Below are 22,253 nucleotides of genomic sequence, written 5' to 3' on the forward strand. Positions count from 1 at the left end.
AGTTTAGGATGTTGGACATGCTTGGTGTGTTGGTAGCACAGGGAGATGAGACAGAGGGTTCTGGGGGACTAGCTGGATGCAGCTGGAGGGACCACATCCCTCCCAGCCACTGTGATGCTTGGCCTGAGCCCTTATCTGGGTCACAAGGCTCACAGACCTCTTACTGCCCTTGGACCTCGGGTGGCTGGCTCCACCCATCAACCAGTTCTCTCCCCCACAGGTCTCTGATGCCCCTCTTGGACCCAGACTCTGGGCTCCTGGTCCTGGCAGGAAAGGTAAGGGAAAAGCTGAAACCACCCCACCACTAGCACCCCTACCCATGTCCACCCACGTCTGGCCCCTGGGGCTCATGCCAAGCCTACTGCTGACCTTAGACCTAAGCAGACATCTGGGAGAGTGGGGAGTACAGGATGCCACCGCCCTCAGAAAGGAGGAACCAGAACAGTGTTCCCCAGGCTCCACTAGTGCCAGGCTGAGCAGCCTCCTGCCAGCATCTAGGCCTCCAAGTCTCCATCCGTGAATGTCAGCGTCATAACAGGGTGAAAATAGGGCAGCGTGGTACAGAGTAGGCAGTCTGTAAATACTGAACGTATACTCCCAGTGCTGATGAAGAACAGGTGAAGTGAAGTCCACTGAGGGCTCAGCTCATTGCCCAGCGCATGGTGTCTGCCATGCTTCTGTAGCTCGGGTCCTTAGAGAGGAATGGGAGAGCTGGTACTGGGCCTGGGGCTGCCCCAGGTCACCGGAGTTTGGTCAATGAGGGTCCTTAGGCTAGGCTCGTTTCAGGGTGAGAGTCAGCTGTACTGCTACGAGGTGGCCCCCCAACAGCCAGCACTGAGCCCAGGTAAGCACTGCCCTTCACCCTCCCCTCCCCTCTGTTTTTTTGTTTTCTTAGTGTGTGTTTTTCTCCTCCCTTTCTCTTTCTTCCCCTGCCCTCTTTCCCTTCCCTTTCTCTCCTCCCCCTCTCCCCTCCCCTGACCACCCTGATTCTTTTCCTGTGGTTTCCCCAATAGTGACCCAGTGCCTCCTGGAGAATGTGCTTCGGGGGGCTGCCCTTGTGCCGCGGAGGGCGCTGGCTGTCATGGGCTGTGAGGTACTCCGAGTCCTTCAGCTGACTGACACAGCCATCGTGCCCATCAGCTTCCACGTGCCCCGCAAGGTGAGGGGGGCCGGGGTGAGGGCCTGGCAGGGCCTGGGGGCCTCGTGCCTCACTGACCACATACCTGTCTGCCACCAGGCTGTGGAGTTCTACGAGGACCTGTTCCCCGACACTGCAGGCTGCGTGCCTGCCTCTGAACCACATTCCTGGTGGGCTGGGAGCAACCTGCAGGTAGGACCAAGGCCTGGCTGGCTGCTCCTGGTCTCCACCAGCCCCTGGAAGCCCTCCTGACAGCAGCCCCATGCATGCCCTCACAGTCCAGCCGTGCACTAACTCAGCTGTCCTGTGTCCCCCATCCCTTCCCACCCCTCAACTGCTGCCTCCCTCACAGGTACAGAAGGTCAGTCTCAACCCGACCTGCCAGCCTCACCCCAGCTTCACTTCCCACCTGGTGCCCCCTACAGAGCCCTCCCCTGATGCAGTCCAGCCCGCGAAGCTGCCTACAGGCAACAAGGACCCCAGTGTGAGTGCCAGTGGGAGGCCCCTGGTCTTTTTAACCTTTTCTAGCTGTCAGGCATGACAAACATGTAGTAGAAAGTGAGACTGTCACATAAAATCTAGACTTCTGGCTTCTCTTGAAATATTGGCAGATCTTAACCACCCTGCACCCGCCTTCCCACAAATGCTGGGATCCAGCAGCTGCCACCTGCTGTCCCATGGTCTGAAGTTCCCTTAACCCCCATGTTATTCCCACCCCCCGTCAGCATCTGCCATTATGCCCCTTCCTCATATCCCAGAGCCAGGCTTCATGCCCAGCTCAGTGTGCCACAGTCCAGGAGGAGGGGCCCAGAGTGATGATCCAAGCATCCCCTCTCTTTGGCCAACACGCCAAGGGGCCTGTGACTGATCCCAGGTGCTTTGCCCCCAGGAGGGCTTCTCCTCCCCTCCCAGCTCTCTGATCTCACCCTCCACGCCATCCAGCTTGGAGCCCTCGCTCTCCAGCACCAGTGGCATTGGCACCAGCCCCAGCCAGAGGTCACTGCAGAGCCTTCTGGGTAAGTGGGTGGTGAGGGGGCAGCTAACCCTTCCACCCCCAGCCCAGTCATCCTCCTCTGTACCCCAGCTTGTCTCTCCTCCTGGTGGAGTCCCATGTCCTGTGGTATGAAGTCAGTCTCATCTGGAAGGGGGTGGCCTGGACCTTCCCTGGAGCCCTTCGCTTTCACTGAGATACCTCGAGTTTCTTTCCATTTTGGGCCAGTTGTGTCGGCTGGAACAGCAGGGGTCTGGGCCTGGGCACATGCCCTGCATGGTTCTGCAGTGAGGGGTCCTCCTGCAGGGCAGCCCAGGGTGGTCAGGTAGGGTCTCCTTACAAGGCTCTGTGTCCCTACTGCCCACCAGGCCCCAGTTCCAAGTTCCGCCATGCTCAGGGTACCATCCTTCACCGAGACAGCCATATCACCAACCTCAAGGGGCTCAACCTCACCACACCCGGTGAGAGCGACGGCTTCTGTGCCAACCAGCTACGTGTGGCCGTGCCCCTGCTCAGCAGTGGTGGGCAGGTGGCTGTACTTGAGGTGAGAGCCCTACCCTACTACAGCTGCCCCTAAGTCCCTGTGGGACACTAAAGGCATCCGTATTCACACCAGTCCACATTCCTGAGCACAAGCCATGTGCTAGGCATCTACCCAGCGTCCCCTTTAATACTCCCAGCTGCCCCATGTGGGGTGCCACTCTTATCCCCATTTTACAGATGAGAGTGGTGAGGCACAGAGAGGTTTAGGGACCTGCCGGGACAGCTGTGTAAGTGGTGGAACTGGGGATTTGAACCCAGGCCACCTAAGCCCTACGCTGGAGCTCTTTCCACCATCTCACGCTTCCCCGCAACCTCCCCCCCACACACACACACACACTTTCTGGGGCCTCACAGTTGTCACTTAAGACTCAAAGCACAAGGTGGGTAAGGCAAAGAGCTTGGGGCCACCCAGCAGTGGGGCATCGGCTACAGGGGGTGGGGACCCAGGCATGCTGTTTGCCTTGCAGCCCTGCCTGTTACTAATGGTACTTGGGGTGGGGGCACCTCCCACAGCTTCAGAAGCCTGGCCGCCTGCCTGACACAGCACTGCCCACCCTTCAGAATGGGACAGCCGTGACCGATCTGGCCTGGGACCCCTTTGACCCCCACCGCCTTGCCGTGGGTAAAGAGGCTGGGTGCTGGGCTTGAGGGACGGTCCCAGGGTCTTGAAGAGGAGCAGGGGGAGCCTGGGTGTCTTGGGCCCAGCAGTGGTGAGCCTTTGCTTTCTGCAGCTGGGGAGGACGCCAGAATTCGTCTGTGGCGGGTGCCCCCAGATGGCCTAGTGGAGGTGCTTACTACGCCGGAGGCTGTGCTGACAGGTCAGGTGGGCCCTGGTAGGGCATGGGGCGGAGGGACAAGCAGTGGCTCCTAAGGAGTTCAGTATCACCCCATGCCTTGTCCTCAGGTCACACAGAGAAGATCTACTCTCTGCGCTTCCACCCCCTGGCGGCCGACCTACTGGCTTCTTCTTCCTATGACCTTACCATTCGCATCTGGGACCTTCAGGCTGGAGTTGAACGGTTAAAGCTGCAGGGCCACCGGGACCAGGTAGGATAGCTGTGGGGGCAAGCGCCCAGCCACAGGGCAAGAGACCACCTCTCACCTCCCTATCTGCCCCCAGATATTTGGCCTGGCGTGGAGTCCTAATGGGCAGCAGCTGGCCTCTGTCTGCAAGGATGGATGCTTGCGGGTCTATGAGCCCCGGAGTAGCCCTGAGCCCCTGCAGGTAAGCAAGATGGGATGGGGGCAGTCCTCAGGCCTATTGGGGGCCTGGCTGACCCTCATGTGCTGTATTCCAACAGGAAGGCCCAGGGCCTGAGGGGGCCCGTGGAGCCCGCATTGTCTGGGTGTGTGATGGTCACTGTCTGCTGGTGTCTGGCTTTGACAGGTGAGGACTCAGGAGCTATCATACCTATTTCCAGACTTCAGGAGCCACTTGTGTCTCCCTCTCCCAGACACACATACACCTGTCAGGCATGCAGAAGCTGTCTTCACCCATCACTTACTGGACGGATGGATGGATGGATGGATGGGAGGGAGATAGGGATGTGGGAAGGGAGGGAACAGTGAGTCAGCTGGGGGCCCAGAGGGATGAAAGCTGGGAACTAGTTGAAACACACTAAACAGAAGCAAGCCTACTGGGAGGGCCAAGGATTGGGTATTTGTCACTTAGGAGGAGGGATCAGGAAGAGCCTCCTAAGGGAGGTGTAGCAGGAAACTGGGTCACAAAGGAGCTAGTAACCAGAGGATATCAAGTGTGAGTGGAAAGACCAGGAAGCTGACCAGCCTGGCTGGAGCAGAGGGCAGGAAACAGACCCTGGGGAGAAAAATCTAGACTTATTGGGCCACAGTGGCCATGGGACAGGTATCAGGGCCCGGACTGCTGAGGAGCATTGGAGGGCAGCGAGGGCTGGGGGGAGTAGTTAGGGAAGAGGGGTTGAGGCAGGCGACAAGTTAGGACACTATTGCATTAGGCCAGACCACTAACGGCTGGATCAAAAAAGAGGATAGGCAGGGGCCACTCCTCTGGCCCTGAAGCCCCCAGCTTGACAAGATTAGGGTCTTTGTTGGAGTCCTTGCCCTGCCTCATGCCCCTCCAGCAATATGAACCTGTTTCTGCACCCCCCACCCCCCAACCCGCTGTAGCCGAAGTGAGCGCCAGCTACTCCTGTACTCAGCCAAGGCCCTGGCTGGTGGCCCCTTGGCAGTGCTGGGGTTGGACGTGGCTCCTTCCACCCTGTTGCCCAACTATGACCCAGACACCAGCTTGGTGCTACTCACGGGCAAGGTAAGCAGGGTGCACAGGTGCGGGGCAGGGGCCAGATGAGAGGAGATTGGGTGAAGACAGCTTTAGCTGACCACCTCACTCTTCCCTCTATCACCCCCTCCAGGGTGACACCCGAGTGTTTTTGTACGAGCTGCTCCCTGAGGCCCCTTTCTTCCTGGAGTGTAACAGCTTCACTTCGCCTGACCCCCACAAGGTGAGCCCTGAAATGCCATTTACCCGGTCCTATATGGCTCCCCCGCCCTCTCATGGCCATCTGGGGAAATGCAGGGGGCGTGTCAGGTGTTCTCAGCAGCTCCCAGGAGCTGGTGGTTAAACTCAACCATGATTGGAAGTTAAACTATATAAGGTTAAGTTATATGAGCCTTCAAATAAGTTACTAAAAATGAAGGCAAGCCATCGAACATACTGTCCAACCTATGAGGGAAGTCGGGGGGTGAGGGGGTAAGAGATTAAGCAAAGGACTTGTATACATGCATATGAGCATAACCAATGGACACAGACAGCAGGGGAGTGAGGGCATGTGCTGGGGGGTGGGAGCAGCTGAGGAGAGGTCAATGTGGGGGACAGGGAGACTCATGTAATACTTTAAACAATAAAGAATTAAAATTAGCCCTAACTGGTTTGGCTCAGTGGATAGAGCATCAGCCTGCGGACTAAGGGGTCCCAGGTTCGATTCCGGTCAAGGGCATATACCTTGGTTGCGGGCATATCCCCAGTGGGGAGTGTGCAGGAGGCAGCTGAATTGATGTTACTCTCTCATCAATGTTTCTAAATATCCCTCTCCCTTCCTCTGTAAACAGTCAATAAAATATATTTTTTTAAAAAGAATTCAAATTAAAAATATAAATAAATAAATAAAAGCAAGCAAGCTCTGGCCGGTGTGGCTCAGTTGGTTGGAGCATCGTCCTGTATACCGAAAGGTTGGGGGTTCGATCCCCAGTTGGGGCACATATGGAAGGCAACAAATAGATGTTTCTCTCTCTTTCTCTCTCTCTCTCTCCCTCTCTCTCTCTCTTTCTCCCTCCCTCCCTCCCCCCTTTCTCTATCTCACCTGGGGCTCAGTGGTTGAGCATCGACCTATGAACCTGGAGGTCATGGTTCGATTCCTGGTCAGGGCACATGCCCCATTGATTGTGGGCTTGATCCCCAGTGGGGAGTGTGCAGGAGGCAGTCAATTGATGATTCTCTCATCATTGATTTTTCTATCTCTCTCCCTCTCCTTTCTCTCTGAGGTCAGTGAGATATATGAAGGCATACATGAAGGCAATAAAGTCCTAGCCAGTTTGGTTCAGTGGATAGAGCGTCAGCCTGTGGACCAAAGGGTCCCAGGTTCGATTCCAGTCAAGGGCACGTACCTTGGTTGCAGGCTCCTCCCTGGCCCAGGCCCTGGTCAGGATCCATGCAGAAGGCAACCAGTCGATGTGTTTCTCTCACATCAATGTTTCTCTCTGTCTTTCGCTTTCTTGTCCCTAAAAATCAATGGGAAAATATCCTTGGGTGAAGATTAACAAAACAAAACAAAAATGAAGGCAATAAATACTCAATTTATCATTTCCTAATTATTTTACCTGACTTTATTATCTTTTGTGCCATTGAGGTTATTTACATCTGTCAGAGCTGTCCAATGGAAAGTACTATATGATGGTATGCTACTGTACATTCCTTCCCACATCTGTATGCAACAAGTCAATGAAATCAGCCATGGCAGTAGTTTTCAAACCATGGAAACAGGCAATGAATCAGGGCGTTTTCCTCCAGAGAGCCAGTTGTTAAACATGTAACAGCCCTGACTGATCTGTCCAGAAATGGGCCTTGGTCCTGGTGCTCCTAAGTGAGGAGTACTGGCACCCTGGGGGTCGGTGCCCAGCTGTGAGCTCTGGGCCCCAGACCCAGCTTGACTCCCCTACCCCCTCAGGGCTTTGTACTCCTGCCCAAGACAGAGTGTGATGTGCGCGAAGTAGAGTTTGCCCGATGCCTGCGGCTTCGCCAGACCTCCCTGGAGCCCGTTGCCTTCCGGTTGCCCAGAGTCAGGGTGAGGATGGGGGCCCAGTATGCCAACACCCAGCCCCTTTCTGGGGCTTTGGGGCTTGAGTGGCCCTTCCCAAAACTGCCCCCCTTACTACTTTTTGGGGCACCTGTTCCCTTACCCTGCTGAGATTCTGAAACTCATAGAAACTCCAAACTGGAGCCCTTCCCCATGCATGGCAGTGTGCACTGGGCCTCTGGTCAGTGCCTCTGGGCAGCCTCTTCCTCCCTCCCTGCAGAAAGAATTCTTCCAGGATGATGTGTTCCCAGACACAGCCATGAGCTGGGAGCCCGTGCTCAGTGCCAAAGACTGGCTGGGAGGTGCTAACGGACAGCCCCAGCTTCTCAGCCTGCAGCCCCCTGACATGACCCCAGGTCAGAAGAGGGACTGGCGTGGGTAGGAAGCAGGGAGTGGGTCGGGGTTAGAGAAAGGGGCAGAAGACAGATCCTCTGTCCCTGCTGGCATGCAGAAACCTTTGGTGCTCCTAAGGATGGGATGGCTGTGTCTCCAGGCTCAGTCACTAAACCACTGGAGGGCAGGGTCCAGAGTCTATGTTGCCATCACAAGTCCCCACCCCCAATACATGCACACTCACATACTCACATACTCACATACTCATGCTTGCACACAGCCTAGTGTTCAGGGCAGGCCTTATGAATAGAGGGTTGAGTAGTTGTTAATGCCACCTCTGGGGGTCTCTGCCACAGAATCCCCTAGGTGGCTGGTTCCAAAGGTTGGGCAAAGATCCCCCACCGAAGGGACTCTTATGCCTGATGCTTGTCCTTGCCCCGCCCCAGTGAGCCAGGCCCCCCGGGAAGCTCCTGTCCGGAGGGCCCCATCCTCAGCACTCTACCTGGAAGAAAAGTCAGACCAGCAGAAGAAGGAAGAGGTAGGCACAGGAGAGGGCTGGCCGTGGGGAGGGGATGGGGTCCCCTTAGTTGCCCTTCAGTTCTCTAGCCTGACCCACATTGGGCAAAGTAGAACAAAATGCCTCTTTCACAATCTTGATGGGGTTCAAAGTGGGGTCCGACATTCTTGGGGTCAGAGGTCCTATTCCCTTCCCACCTCTTCTCCTGTCCACTGTCCTAGCTGCTGAGTGCCATGGTGGCAAAGCTAGGGAATCGCGAGGACCCGCTCCCCCAGGACTCCTTCGAAGGTGTGGACGAGGACGAGTGGGTGAGTGAATTAGTGGGCCTGGCATCCCATCCCTCCCTACTCACCCCTGCAGCATGTGCCACCTCCCTTCTCCACACCTTCTCAACTCCCACCCACTCTTTCCTTTATCTCTCCAGGACTAGTCTGCCTACCAAGCCACCACTGGCCTCACCTGCCGTTGCCACCTCCTAGAACCACCTAGTGCCCCTGCACACCTCATATCTTACCCTCAAACTGGAAGGCACCTTTTGTCTCTGGCATAACTCATCCCAGAACCCTGGCTTTCTTTGGGCCTTGAGCACTTCCATGCCCTCCAGACCTTGCTAAAACACCCGTGGATTGTCTGCACCTCTGCTTTCTCTGGTACTGCCAACTTCTCAGCTGCCTGCTAGCATGTGGAGCCAGAGTCATGGGGGTGGAATGAGTATGGGGGTCAGTAGCATGTCCCTGAGCAAGCCCTGGAATCCCGGTTTCCCTACTCGGACATGGGCTGCTTTCGCAGAGCACCTTCAGTTATTACATGCCACCTCATCTTGCCTGCTGGCCCAATTTTGGTCAATGGCCTTTGGGGGCTGGCCCCCTGCCAGACCGTTTGGAGCAGCACCAGCCTCAGGGGTCTGGGACAGTCACCCTGCTCCCCAGGCTTGAAGCCAGGAGAAGCAGGCATCACAGGCTCATGGCCTGTTAAGGGAGTGTGAGCCCCACAGGGGCTGGCCTGCACATGCCTGGGATATTTTCAGCAATTAAACTTTTCTAAGCTTGCCACCTCTTGTGCTGCTGTGGTCTCTGGGATGGCTGGGAAGGGAAGGGGACAGGAGTATAGGTGAGGGTTCCCTCTGGTCCCAGGCTCCATTGTGCTCCTGAGGCCGTTTCCAGCATGCTCAAAAGTGCATTCATTCATCCAACACAGAGGTATCCAACAATGCTCTGGATGGTAGATACTGTAAAACAGATGGGGGTGACATGAGCTTCTCAATGTACTTAGCATAGTCTTATTATGTAGGGGAGCCAGATTGTGTGCAAGTAAGCAAATAGCCATAAAGAAGATAAATGATGTTGAAGAGAGTGACTGGGATGCAGGCGAAAGAGTTTTTAGGGTCTGGGAAGGTGACATTTAAGAAGAGAGCTAAGACCCAAAAGCTGAGAAGCCACAGAGAGAGCCATGAAAATGTTTCAGACAAAGGGAAGGATGGCCTGGGTGCTGAGGAAAGAAAGAATTTGGAGAGTTGGACGAAAGGAAAGGGCGGTGGTCCATAACATAGCACAAAGCAGCCTGTCTTTCATTCATTCAACAAACATTTGGTGCCTTCCAGGTGCTGAACTTCCAGAGTGGAGTAAAGAGATAAACGTTATCCACCAGGAATCTACATTCTAGTGGGAGGAAAGATTATAAACAAAAATAAAAATAATAATATAATATGGTAAAAGATGATAATGTAACCAAACCCAAGTTTGGCTGCTTGCCACCGCAAAAACCAAACTCATTAGACAGGTGCTAGTGAAAAGGGAAAGAGGTATCATTCAAGTGCTGGTCATGTGAGGAGATGGAGGACTGTTGTCACAAAGCCCATCTCAACATCTCAGTGTAGGCAGGGTTATTGTTTTTTGTTTTGGTGTTTGTTTGTTTTTAAATATGTTTTCATTGATTTTAGAGAAAGAGGAAGGAATAGGGAGAGAGAAAGAGAAATATTGATTGACTGCCTCCTGCACACCCCCCACTGGGGGTGATCAAGCCCACAACCCAGGTGCACTGGTAACCTCTTGGTGCATGGGATGATGCTCAACCAACTGAGCCACACTGGCCAGGGCCAGGCAGAGGCTTTTATAAGGAGGGAGAGGCAAAGCATAACAAAGAAATCAAGGGAAGGGAGTTGAAAAGTTCTCTCCTTGAAGTCCAGTCCATTCCAATAAGGACCTCAAAACTGGTCAAGTGATGGTCTAGTGCAGTGGTCGTCAAACTGCAGCTCGCAAGCCACATACGGCTCTTTGGCCCCTTGAGTGTGGCTCTTCCACAAAATGCCAACTTCTGTGCATGGGCCATGAAGTTTCAATCGCACTGCACGTGCTCACCCACATGTATTTTGTGGAAGAGCCACACTCAAGGGGCCAAAGAGCCGTATGTGGCTTGCGAGCTGCAGTTTGCCAACCACGGGTTTAGTGCAGTGGTTCTCAACTTTCTGGCCCTTTAAATACAGTTCCTCATGTTGTGACCCAACCACGAAATTATTTTCGTTGCTACTTCATAACTATAATGTTGCTACTCTTATGAATCATAATGTAAATATCTGATATGCAGGATGGTCTTAGGCGACCCCTGTGAAAGGGTTGTTCGACCACCAAAGGGGTCACGACCCACAGGTTAAGAACCGCTGGTCTAGTGTGTGTGTGTCATTCTGGTCTTCATCATCCTGGTTTTTTGTCCTTCTGGTTCTATGTTTGAAGATCAGCAGAACACCCAGACCTGGCCCTAGCAGGTTTGGCTCAGTGGATAGAGCGTCGGCCTGCAAACTGAAGAGTCCCAGTTTCGATTCCGGTCAAGGGCACATGCCCAGGTTGCAGGCTGGATCCCCAGTCGGGGTGTGCAGGAGGTAGCCAGTCAATGATGCTCTCTCAACATTGATATTTCTATCTTTCTCTCCCTCTCCCTTCCTCTCTGAAAATCAATAAATATATTTTTTTAAAAAGAATTTTTTAAAAAGTTAAAATTAAATTTTAAAAAAATCCCAGACCTAGGATGACTGAAGGTCAGAGTCTGTATCTTCTGAAGTTAGTTCCTAGGATTCGTATACAAATATGCTGTTTATCTACAAGCTACACATTAAAGTCAGCATTTACAGAAACAATGTCAAAAGAATAGTGGGGTAAGTTATAATTTTCCATTGTTACAGTTCCCCACTGTCAATTTTTTTTCCATTTCCATGGAAGTTAGGGAAGTTGTAGACAAAATATTTCAGAAAACTAGAAAAATTCAGGATCCAGTCTAGTTCATAAGTGAAAAAGAAAATTTTACAATTAACTGAACTAGAGTCTAATATTCATAACTGTGTATTATAGGTTCTATTGAAATATATCTTTTCTCCTAAAATCACCCTCATTTTTATCAAAGAGCCAAATTAAGACTAACTCATTTACTATATTAAGTCCAGTTTCAATTTGGCCTGATGGTTTGCATAAACACAATAGGAATAGCAATTGATCATATAGGCTTTTTAAATCTGCTTTGCTGGAATCTCACAAGAAAATTTCCTCAGGACAAAGAAGCCAAGTCACACAGTTGCCATAAGGCTTTTCCTGCAACACCTATAGGTTTGGGTAAATTCCTCAAGTTCTTGAAGTCCCCAAAATGTCTTGAGGTTCTTTTCTTGCCATCTGCCAGGAAAGCAATCTGTCCCTTACCTGGAAAGACTGCCATGAACCATATATATAAGCAAGGTACCAGGCCATTTTTCCATGGGGCTTTTATAGGCTTCAGAGTCAATCTTCATTCCTTAAAGCCTTTTTGCTGATATCCAGAGTCTAGGCTTGTCTTTCTCAAACTCAACATTCCAGTCAAAGTCTTGATTAAGAAAACAATAATTGGGAATTGTCTTTATGTGTCCTGTTATTAAAAAAATCAGATTTCTATTGGGTTCATACAAATAAATATATTGCCATGAAAATAATAATACTCATTAAGAGTTTTTAAATTCTGGAAGAATAAATAGGGAGAAAAATATAAATGCTTTAATATTGCTTATCAAGGTACAATTTACCAGTTTGCTCTAAGAAAACAAATGTTTTTAAAAATCAATATTGTCAATAGTCTTCATAAGAATAATAATTAGCTTCTGTTTATTCAGTCCCATAATTAATTTTTGTTTATCCTGATTATTTTCCAATATTTCTATAAATCCAGTTATTCCTTAAGAGTTTATAAATTTTATTATTTTAACAATATGATCTGGAACTTTACTGTCCAAAATTCATACATTGAAATAAGTTAGAAGATGTAACATTTTTGCAAATGCATCAGAGTAATACAATGACTGTCTCTAAATGACAAAAAATACTTAAAATACCATGGTTATAGATCTGATTACAATGAAGTTTATTTTATAACAACATTTGAAGATAACACTCAGAATTACAAATGAAAGTATATCAGACTAAGAAATCAATTAATTTGTTCCCCACTGTCAATTGTACCTGGGTTTCCTGTGTGGAAGTTACAGTTGGTTTTGAAAAATATAAGGGAGCTTCCTGGCCTTTTCACTTATTAAAATTATCATTCCCTGTCATCAGGGCATGTGCCCAGGTTTCGGGCTCAATCCCCCAGTGGGGGATGTGCAGGAGGCAGCGAATCAGTGATTTTCTCATCATTGATGTTTCTATCTCTCCCACTCCCTTCCTCTCTGAAATCAATAAAAATATTTTTTTCAAAAAAGAATGGAGGTTTTAGTCAGACACAACAGGCCACATGTAATATGATGCCATTTACATGAAACTTCCAAAACACAAGTCCACCGAGACAGAATAGATTCGTGGTCACCAAGGGTAGGGGGAAATGGGGAGTGACTGCTAATGGTGAGATTTTTTTGGTGGGGGCGGGCAGGGAGGGTGGATGATGAAAATGTTCTGGAGCTTGTAACTGTGAATATACTAAAAAGCACTGGCCCTAGCAAGTTTGGCTCAGCTGATAGAGCCTCGGCTTGCGGAGAGAAGGGTCCTGGGTTCCATTCCGGTCAGGGGCATGTGCCTCGCTTGCAGGCTCCTTCAGGGCCCTGGTTGGTGCGAGTGCAGGAGGCAGCCAATGTGTTTCTCTCACATTGATGTTTCTGTCTTTCCCTCTCTCTTCCACTCTCTCTAAAAATCAATGGAAAAATATCCTCCGGTGAGGATTAAGAAAAAATAAAAAGCATTGAGTTGTACATTTAAAAAAGATGAATTGCCCTAACTGGTTTGGCTCAGTGGATAGAGCATTGGCCTGTGGACTGAAGGGTCCCAGGTTCGATTCCAGTCAAGGGCATGTACCTTGGTGCAGGCACATTCCCATTAGGGATGTGCAGGAGGCAGCTGATCAATGTTTCTCTCTCATCGATGTTTCTAACTCTCCATCCCTCTCCCTTCTTCTCTGTAAAAATCAATAAAATATATTTTAAAATAAAATAAAATAAAAAAGATGAATTGGTCCTGGCTGGTTTGGCTCAATGGATACAGTGTCGGTCTGCAGACTGAAGGGTCCCAGGTTCGATTCTGGTCAAGGGCGCAGGCCCCGGTTCTGGGCTGGGTCCCCAGTGGGGGTCTTGCCCATCAGTGATTCTCTCTCATCGTTGTTTCTATCTCTCTCCCTTCCTCTCTGAAATCAATAAAAATATATATTTTAAAAAGATGAATTGTATATGTGAATTACATCTCAATAAATCAGTTATTAAAAAACGGCCTCATTGAGAAGGTGACATTTGAGCAAAGAACTGAAGGAGAGAATGAGCCCTATTTTGAAGTTTTCTCTTTTCTTAAATATTTGTGAGAACTTGGTATCAAACTCCTTATGTTCGGGTGATGTGTATTTATTGCTTATCTTTTAGTACCACATCTTTTGGCAAAATCAAGGGGAAAAACTGGCCCACTCCTGACCCATGTATTGGGTGACTCCTAGCGCACCGGGATAAGCTCGAGGTCACAGAGGGTCCTGGGACCGCCCGTCACCCGCGCGGGATTAGCTCCGGAGCCCAGCGCGAGGCAGGACCCGCCCCCAACTTCGCCCAGGCCTCCTGCGTAACCACTGACACTCCGCCCCGCTGGATCGAGGCTACGCGCATGCCCAGCGTGGCGTCGCGCACGCGCTCGCCGTAGCTCTCTTCGACCTTTGACCTGCCGGCCGCCCTTGAGCCGGGGCCGCGAGGCGTGGAAGACGGAGCCCGCGCCCCCGAGGCAGAGCGGCTGCCATGGTGAGGCCTGAGTCGGGGGCTGCCCGGGGGTGGGACGGGGGAGGAGGCCGTTTCGGGGCGAGGGCGGCGAGTTCCCCTTACGTGCCCGTCGGGAAGCGGGGCCAAGGGCGTCGCACCTGGGGGTACCTCGGCGGGCGCTGGCGGCCTCGGAGCCGGGGAGAGCCGACTGGCTGGAAGGCAGGGCTCCAGCAGACGCGATGGCCGTGCACCAGCCCATGTGCGAGCAGCCTGAGGCGGAGCTGAGCCCTGCACGCGAGCCTGCTCTGTCCTGGAGCTAGTTGTTGGTGCGGTCCTGTTAGCGTCCCCACTTGGAAGCTGGCGAAACGGCTCCGAGGCTCCGAGACTTTCACAATAAAGTAGAACTGGCTGGGGCTTTTACCAGGCCCTGCGACCCTGAAAACGGTGTTTCTGCGGTACCATTGGCACCTAGAGCCAGTGCACACACCTGGGCCACGCTGGCTGCGTCGGGGCACTTGGGACCCCCTTAAAAATGCAGGGTTCTGCTCAGTTGTTTACAGCGTCGTCCCCATACCAGTGAATGCACGAATGGGTGGAACAACAAATCTCTCCCTCTCCCTCTCCCTCTCTCTCTTTCTAAAATCAGTAAATTAAAAATGTATACTTTTAAAAAATACAGGGTCCTGAGCTGTGCCCCGTCTCAAAGTGATTGATGCAGGGGTTTGAGGAAACACTTCTTAACTGAAAGTGGTAAGAATAACAGAAGAGCTTACAAGTGCCAGCCCCTGCGCTGAGGCTTTAAGTAGATTTTCATGGAATTCTTTCTTTTTCTTTTTGATTTTTATGTAATTCTTAAAGAAATCGGTGCTTCTCACTGCCCCCATTTCACAAGAGAAGGAACCTGAAGCTCTGCATGTTTGACTCCTCCAGGGTCACTCATCCCACGTGTGCCTGGGATGGCACCACTCCTTCTGTGTCCCAAGACTTGACGTTTCCCATCACATGATTTCTGCCTTGTAATGGTCACTGCCATTTGTTGGGGCCCTATGATGAGCCCTCACTGAACTGGGTCCTTCATACCCACTCCCACATGTAACTCTGAGCCACCCTCAAGGGCTGAGTTAAATGTGGCTCTGGAGGAGTTTGTATCCTCTGGGAGAAGGTAGGCCAGTCTGTCAATTAAGACAACTTGATATTAATAGGACAAGAACAAGTGCTATGGGAAGGTAGAAATGGGAGGAGACTGGGAAGGTTTCACTTGGGTGGGGGTCACGTGACTAGGTCTTGAAGGATGTTGGATTTTGACAGTATTGGAGTGGAAGGGAGGATATTCAAGGTTATGGGTATGGAGTTTTTTTGGGGGGGGGGATGAAAATGTTTTGGAACTAGTGATGATGGTCACACAACTCTAACTACACTAGAAAGCACTGAGTTGCCCACTTTAGAAGAATGACTTATGCGGTGTGTGAATTCAGAGCTGCAGAGGTTTCAGGTAAAGAAGTAGAGGGGCTGATGTAGGAGTGAATGGTGGAGAGAGGTGAGGGAAGAAGAAACCAGAGAAGTCATCTGTGCCTGGACCGAACTGGAGAGTGGACTGAATTTGCAGGCGGTGTTGGTGGAGAGTTGTGTGTGTTGTCAGGGGAGGCTAGAGCCCTCCTCAGCAGAGGGTGTGGGGGGCATTTGGAAATTCTGTCTGGGGACTTAGAGATTATGAGACTTCAGTTTGCCCAAAGCAGAGCCGACGGTGTCTTGGTTAAACGTCACATTCATTCAAATATGTATCAGGCACCTGCTGCGCCAGCCACAGGCCAGGCCCACACACAACCATGGTCAATTGGACAGTTGTGGCCGTGACCTCCCTCCTGCTTAGTTGTGATACCAACAGCTGTTTGCAGGGGCCCTGTGTGAACAGAGCCCCATCCTATCTCAGTGCATCCTTGAAAGAAAGGGGTGAATCTCTGGCTGTCTCTGCCCACCAGCCTGAGGGCCTGGAACTGTTCCTCGAAGGAAACAGTGCACATGGGTTTGTCTGAAAGCCAGACTCCCTTGTTGATGCACTTGATTTGGGATAAACCACATTCCTGAGTGCTCTCCCACCCCCAGCTGCGGGCCTTTGGTCCTGCATTAGGCAGGATGCTTCCCAGGTGAGAAAGCATGTGTGCTGTCCACAGTGTCCCAGGCTCAGAATCCTGGCTCTGACCTCTGCTCCTTAACTGTCAGCTTGGCCTGAAGTTGGATGCTGTGTCAGCCAACTGGCCCAGGGTCTTCAGGCCCAAATGTCAGTCTCTGGACTATGGGCTTTCTGAGAGAGGCCTCAGCCAGTGGCTGTCTTCATCACCTGTGGTAGCGATAGTTGGCAGAACTCTGCTCCCCCATCCATCTTCAGCTCTGAGCGTAGTTGACCCACAGTTGTTGCTTAGCAGGTGTCTGGGTCTTGAATAGATGAATGAGAGACTTGGCTATACCTCTCATCTCTAGATTATTCAACACCAGGTAGGACCTGGTCCAGAAGCAAAGGCAGCTGTTGAGTTGCTCTGGACCTGCCACTGTCTGTCTGTCCTCTTGGTCTTATGTGCATTGCCTCCTGAGGGTCTTACAGCTCTCCTGTGAGGAAGGTAGTATTCTCCCCATTTTGCAGATAAGAAAACAAATTCAGCCCTGGTTGGATAGCTCCTTCGGTTAGAGCAGTGGTCGGCAAACTCATTAGTCAACAGAGCCAAATATCAACAGTACAATGATTGAAATTTCTTTTGAGAGCCACATTTTTTAAACTTAAACTATATAGGTAGGTACATTGTTATTAACTTAATTAGGGTACTCCTAAGCTGGCCTTTGCTAAAAACGTCCTCAATCTGATTGAGGTACGTTCGCTGAGGTAGACCCCTTCCAACTCTCCCATCCACACTCGTCTTGTATACCTGTTTTGTCTATCTCCTTTCCGAAAACCGACTTCTGCGCATGGGCCACGAAGTTTCAATCGCACTGTACGTGCGCGCCCACATGTGGTATTTTGTGGAAGAGCCACACTCAAGGGGCCAGAGAGCCGCATGTGGCTCGTGAGCTGCGGTTTGCCGACCACTGGGTTAGAGCATTGTCCTGATATGCCAAGGTTGTGGGTTCAAATCCCCGGTCAGGACACATACAAGAATCAACCAATGAATGTGTAAATAAGTGGAACAGCAAAGTGATATCTCTCTCCCTAACCCCTCCCTTCATCTCTCTCTAAAATCAATAAGTAAACAGAAAAAAAAATTCAGAGAGGTTGAGTAATTTGCCCAGTGCCACACAATTAACAAGAAGCAAAGCTGGGGCCTGGCTGGCGTGGCTCAGTGGTTGGGTGTTGATCTATGAACCAGAAGATGAAGATTTGATTCCCAGTCAGGGCACATGCCTGGGTTGCAGGCTCAATCCTCAGTTGGGGATGTGCATGAGGCAGCCAGTCGATTATTCTCTTTCATCATTGATGTTTCTCTCTCTCTCTCCCTCTCCCTTCCTCTCTGAAATTGATACAAATATATTTTTTAAAAAAAGAAGAAGAAGCGAAGCTGGGGATTTCAGGTTATGTCAGCCCAGCTCCAAAGCAGCATTCTCACTCTGCTTTCACATTGCTTCTGAGGTCCCTGGCTTTTTGCAGCCTCCTCCCCTGAGTAACTAGAGAATCTATTAAATGAGCTGCTTTATTGGGAGAAGCTTTGTTACTCCATAGTGACTGGCCATTGTCAAGTTTTTTTAATAGTAATAAATGAAAACCAACATTTATTGATCACCTACTGTGTCATCAGGCTCTGTATCAGGCACTTTACACACATTACCTCATTTAATCCTTATGGCAGTCCCATTGTTGGTGAGGAATCGGAGACTCAGGGGGGTTGAGAACTTGTCCAGGGCACACAGCTGGGATTTGCACACAGGTAATCCCAAAGCTTGCCTGTGTAACCACAAGACCACATGGCCTCCCCTGGGAGTTGGCTCTCCCGGGAACCTTGTAGTCTAATTCGGCTGACCGGGCAGCTCCCTTAGCTACTGGGAAACTGCAGAACAGCCCAGCCTTCCCTGCAGCCACAGAGCTCTGGCAGCTGGAACCATGGAGCCACCATGCCACTTTGGTTTGAAGCCTAGAGGGGATGGTAGGGGGAATTGCCCATGACAGCCTTGTTCTTAACATTCATTTTTTTTAGCAACAGTTACTACCCTGGGCAGAGTACAAGGTGGTACAGTGGTGGTGCACTCAGGCATGTGGCAGCAAAGGAGGGTATGTTCTGAAGGTTGAAGGTGCCAGGCCAAGGAAACCCTCTGGAGACACCTAGCGGCCTATCAGTCTCTCTCTGTCACTCAAACAGGACCAGCAATTCATCCCAGAGCCTCCTGTCCCACTTGAGAGCGGCTTTAGGTGGGGTTGGGGAGTCAGGTGAGGCTTCCCAGTCAATAGCATGTCCATTGTTTGTCTTCACACCTGCAAGGCAGCTGGCTGGAGCCCTGACCACAGGAGTCTTCACTGAGCTTTGGTTTCTGGTGTGAAATACAGGACTTATGAAATTTCCACCCACTCGTGAAATCCAAACCCACTTCCATTTATTAATTCCTGACAATGGCCCAGAATTACTAGGGAAGGGCAAGTTCAAGGGAGGCCAGTTCTGGAGTCTGGATTGCACTGGAATCTGACAAGACCCTCTGGCCTCTGGGTTGGGTCCTTGCTCCTTGTCAGATCCCAGAACCATGTGTGAGATGGGCAACCTAGGGATACCATGGCTGATAGCACTGGCTTTGGGATCCTTGCCCACCTTCCCCTGAGTACTAGCTGTGTGTCTTTGGGCTGGTCTCTAAATACCTCTGTGCTTTAGTGTCTTTTTTTGTTTTGTTTTTTTTGTGTTGTTATTTTTTATGTCTCAGTGTCTTGAGTTGTTAGGGTTAATGACACAATAGCCCTAGCCGGTTTGGCCCAGTGGATAGAGAGTTGGCCTGCGACTGAATGGTTCCAGGTTTGATTCCGGTCAAGGGCATGTTCCCGGGTTGCGGGCTCAGTCCCCAGTAGGGGGCGTGCAGGAGGCAACTAATCAATGATTCTCATCATTGATGTTGCTGTCGTTCTCTCCCTCTCCCTTTGTCTCTTAATCAATAAAAAATATTTGTTAAAAATAAAAAATAGCACAATAAACAGAATGTGTTTGGCGTGGTGCCTGTCACTCTTGCTTACATACTTGTTGACTGATAGGAAATCTAAAGACAGAAAAGTACAAAGAACAAGTGAAACCACTTGGATGTGCCCCATGAACAGTGTTGACCTGCAGTGAGCATTCTCCAGGTGTCCTCTACCAAGTTTGTACCATCTCTCACACACAGCCATTTTCACATGGGCAGGCTATATGTAATCTCTGTTCACTGTAAGAGCTGCACATTTGCCCATCTCAGCTGCTTCCTGGTCCCCTAGGCTTTTGGCTGCTACCTGGACATTTCTTATGCTTTCTCCCAGTTTTGGCTCCCCTTGGTCCCTCGGCCTAGGAAGCCCCAGTATCCCCATCATAATTCTACCTGCCCTTCAAAACCCATCCCAGTAGACATACTATTGTCTTCTAGTAGCTCCATCTCATTCCTGGTTTCCATCCATGCCTCTGGTCACGTGCTTAATGAGACTCCCCACTTGCCTCTGGGGTGCATGGACCCCTGTGGCCTCAGGGTGGGACACTGCCATGTGGTGCCTTGGAGGATTTCCCTGCAAGGCCTGGAGGTGTGGGAGCTCCAAGGACAGGGGCCCCTGCATCTGATTTTATTTTATTGATTGATTGAGTTTAGTAGAGGGAGAGGGGGGAGGTGGAGGTGAGAGAGAAATTGATTTGTTGTTCCATTTATTTATGTATTCATTGGTTGACCCCTGTCTGTGGCCTGACCAGGGATTGAACCCACAACCTTGGAGGAACAACACTCTAACCAACTGAGCAACTCGGCCAGGGTTGGGCCCGTGTATCTTTGTAGTCTAAATGTTGCCTCTCAGTGAGTGAGTGAATGAGTGAGCCGGTGGAGGAATACGTAACAGCCCTGCGCTCCCTCATTACTTGGTCCTTGATGTGTTTGTATAAATGCCTGCCTCATGGCCTTTCCCTCCTGGAAGGTACAGAGTTTTTGCTGTGTTGTGTTGAATGAAGTACACTTGAATAGTGTTGGGAAAATTAGAATGTCACCAGTAGAATGAAGGTTGGACCAGCCGGTCCCAGAAACACAGAAAGTGCCCTCGTTGGCCTAGATGCCAAAGTGAGTGAGTGGGTGAGTCTGGGACTGGCCCTAGTTCTGGCTCCTGGCCACAGTGTTATTCCTGAAGCCAGTGGCTTCTGTGCCCTACAGCCACTTTGCCTTGGCTCCTACCTGCTCTCCCAGAGGCCATGGAAAAGCCAAGTGGTGTGCCTCTGGGGACTTGGTCAGGTTTACTCCCTCACCTACTCTCTCATGAACGCCTGAAGCCACCCAAAGTAGCTTTTCTTTAGAAAAGGCCTGTGGCTGCCGTTTTGTGTTTTATTACCTCAACTTTCTGGGGGCCACTCCGCAGCCATTTCCAGGGTGCCACCTCTGGGGGCCGCAGCCTGCTAACCAAATGCCTGCTTTGCCAACAGGCCAAGTACCTGGCCCAGATCATTGTGATGGGGGCGCAGGTGGTGGGCAGAGCCTTTGCCCGGGCCCTGCGGCAGGAATTTGCAGGTAAGCTTGACCCCCTCTGGCCACTTCTGCCTCCATGTGTCACTTGGCAGGGGTGAGCCACCTACATGGAGGCCAGGTGAGCTCTGGGCTGCTGAGGGTTGAGCACTAACCCCATGTTCACACAGCCAGCCGGGCAGCAGCTGATGCCCGGGGACGTGCCGGACACCAGTCTGCAGCCGCCTCTAACCTCTCCGGCCTCAGCCTCCAGGAGGCACAGCAGATTCTCAATGTCTCCAAACTGAACCCCGAGGAGATCCAGAAGGTGAGGCCACTGGGCTGGCTCTGAGACAAGCAGACCAGAAAGGGGGGTGGGGGGACAGGCCAGCAGCGTGGGTAAGAGTAAAGGAGGCCTGGCAGGAAGGGGTAGGGTAGACTTGGGGTACAGCCAGCTGGGACTCCGACTTGTGGGAGCCAATGTCCCTTGTTAGTTTTTAGGCCCAAGGGAGGCAGTAGCAGGGGCATTGAGCAGTTGGTGGTAGCAGCCAAACCCCTCCCTCCTTGGGTACCTGTTCACCTTTCTGCCCCTTAGTGGTTGTAGTGGCTTCCTGTGTGGCGTTTCAGGCATGCAGGGCGGAGGGATCGAGCCCTTTTGCTTTCCTTCTTTGTCATCTCCTAGCTTCCCCCGCCTCTGTAACCCAGAGACTGCACACCTCTCACCGTCTCCCCTCCTCTGCAGAAGTACGAACACCTATTCAAGGTGAATGATAAATCTGTGGGCGGCTCCTTCTACCTGCAGTCAAAGGTGAGTAGTGTTTGCTGCTGGGAGGAGGGCAAGCCATGTTCCAGGTAGTTCAGGGCTTGGCAGGCAGAAAGATGTGTGGGCCTCTCCCAGGTGCCCCAACCTCAGGGAGACCCCCTAAACTGTCACTCCTTTTGGCTGCCTCGGCTGTTGGGTTCTGTCAGGCTGAGTCCTGCATCAGCCTGGACAGTGGCCCTCCCAACAGCCATGACTTTGAGGGAAGAGGACCATTAGCTGGTGGGTTGCTAGAAGCAGCTTCAGATCCCATATGACAGTCCACATGCCCTGGGTTGTCTCCTTATAGGGGGAAGTCCCCAGGCCACTTTTCCCACCCCAGGCACTAGACCTGCCTCATGCTGTCCGGACTCACAGCTGGAATTGGACCATCTTGTGCAGGCCACCCTACCTAGCTGTTTGTAACTCCTTCCCCAGGTGGTCCGAGCGAAGGAGCGCCTTGAGGAGGAGCTCCGAATCCAGGCTCAGGAGGACAGAGAGAAAGAGAAGAGGCCACAAACGTGACCACTGGCTCCTCCCACCCCACCCCCCCTTCCACTAATTTATAGCTCGTTAATAAATGTCTTTTCCTCATTTCTCAATTGCATGTCTAGATTCCAGAAAACAGACTGCTCTTCCTGCCAGCCATGGGCTGGTGGGAGAAGGGCAAGGGGCTGGGTGGGTAAGTTTAGCAAGAAGCCAGGCAGCCTACCCACCTGGCCTGGCCTGCCCGTGGAGAGCCAGCCAAGTTCTGTTATGTACTGGACACAGCCACTCCTGCTGTCAGTGCCAGCGCCAGGTCCCTCCT

At 51.3% G+C, this 22,253-nt stretch overlaps 2 protein-coding genes across 6 annotated transcripts in view; both read left to right on the forward strand.

Annotated features, from left to right (window-relative positions):
- Window positions 1-13,828, forward strand: part of CORO7 (coronin 7) — a 62,732-nt gene extending 48,904 nt beyond the window's left edge. For 3 of the 5 annotated variants that reach the window (XM_036310659.1, XM_036310657.1, XM_036310660.1), the window contains 19 exons: window positions 221-275; window positions 787-844; window positions 1,014-1,159; window positions 1,238-1,330; window positions 1,491-1,622; window positions 2,028-2,154; window positions 2,498-2,673; window positions 3,186-3,294; window positions 3,404-3,490; window positions 3,577-3,719; window positions 3,793-3,897; window positions 3,974-4,059; window positions 4,818-4,959; window positions 5,063-5,152; window positions 6,875-6,991; window positions 7,224-7,359; window positions 7,783-7,874; window positions 8,075-8,161; window positions 13,705-13,828. In XM_036310659.1, coding sequence (XP_036166552.1) covers window positions 221-275; window positions 787-844; window positions 1,014-1,159; window positions 1,238-1,330; window positions 1,491-1,622; window positions 2,028-2,154; window positions 2,498-2,673; window positions 3,186-3,294; window positions 3,404-3,490; window positions 3,577-3,719; window positions 3,793-3,897; window positions 3,974-4,059; window positions 4,818-4,959; window positions 5,063-5,152; window positions 6,875-6,991; window positions 7,224-7,359; window positions 7,783-7,874; window positions 8,075-8,161; window positions 13,705-13,752 — 2,029 coding nt within the window. In that variant the 3' untranslated portion in view covers window positions 13,753-13,828. Of the gene's footprint in view, window positions 1-220; window positions 276-786; window positions 845-1,013; window positions 1,160-1,237; window positions 1,331-1,490; window positions 1,623-2,027; window positions 2,155-2,497; window positions 2,674-3,185; window positions 3,295-3,403; window positions 3,491-3,576; window positions 3,720-3,792; window positions 3,898-3,973; window positions 4,060-4,817; window positions 4,960-5,062; window positions 5,153-6,874; window positions 6,992-7,223; window positions 7,360-7,782; window positions 7,875-8,074; window positions 8,162-8,277; window positions 8,906-13,704 lie in introns of those variants that run through there. The other 2 variants (XM_036310658.1, XR_004967747.1) reach the window with 2 other exon arrangements.
- A 107-nt stretch (window positions 13,829-13,935) lies between these two features.
- Window positions 13,936-22,041, forward strand: PAM16 (presequence translocase associated motor 16). Its single transcript, XM_036310666.1, has 5 exons — window positions 13,936-14,067; window positions 20,628-20,712; window positions 20,838-20,974; window positions 21,389-21,454; window positions 21,884-22,041. The coding sequence occupies exons 1-5, from the start codon at window positions 14,065-14,067 to the stop codon at window positions 21,968-21,970; spliced, it is 378 nt and encodes a 125-aa protein (XP_036166559.1). The 5' UTR covers window positions 13,936-14,064; the 3' UTR covers window positions 21,971-22,041.
- Window positions 22,042-22,253: the final 212 nt, after the last annotated feature.

This window comes from Myotis myotis, unplaced genomic scaffold (assembly GCF_014108235.1).
Source record: "Myotis myotis isolate mMyoMyo1 unplaced genomic scaffold, mMyoMyo1.p scaffold_m19_p_5, whole genome shotgun sequence".
NCBI lineage: Eukaryota > Metazoa > Chordata > Mammalia > Chiroptera > Vespertilionidae > Myotis > Myotis myotis.

Excerpts from the sequence above, each read along its gene's own strand:
- PAM16 (XM_036310666.1), top strand. Across the intron at positions 20,713-20,837 it reads CCTGCGGCAGGAATTTGCAG|CCAGCCGGGCAGCAGCTGAT; the intron begins GTAAGCTTGACC and ends ATGTTCACACAG. Across the intron at positions 20,975-21,388 it reads ACCCCGAGGAGATCCAGAAG|AAGTACGAACACCTATTCAA; the intron begins GTGAGGCCACTG and ends CCTCCTCTGCAG.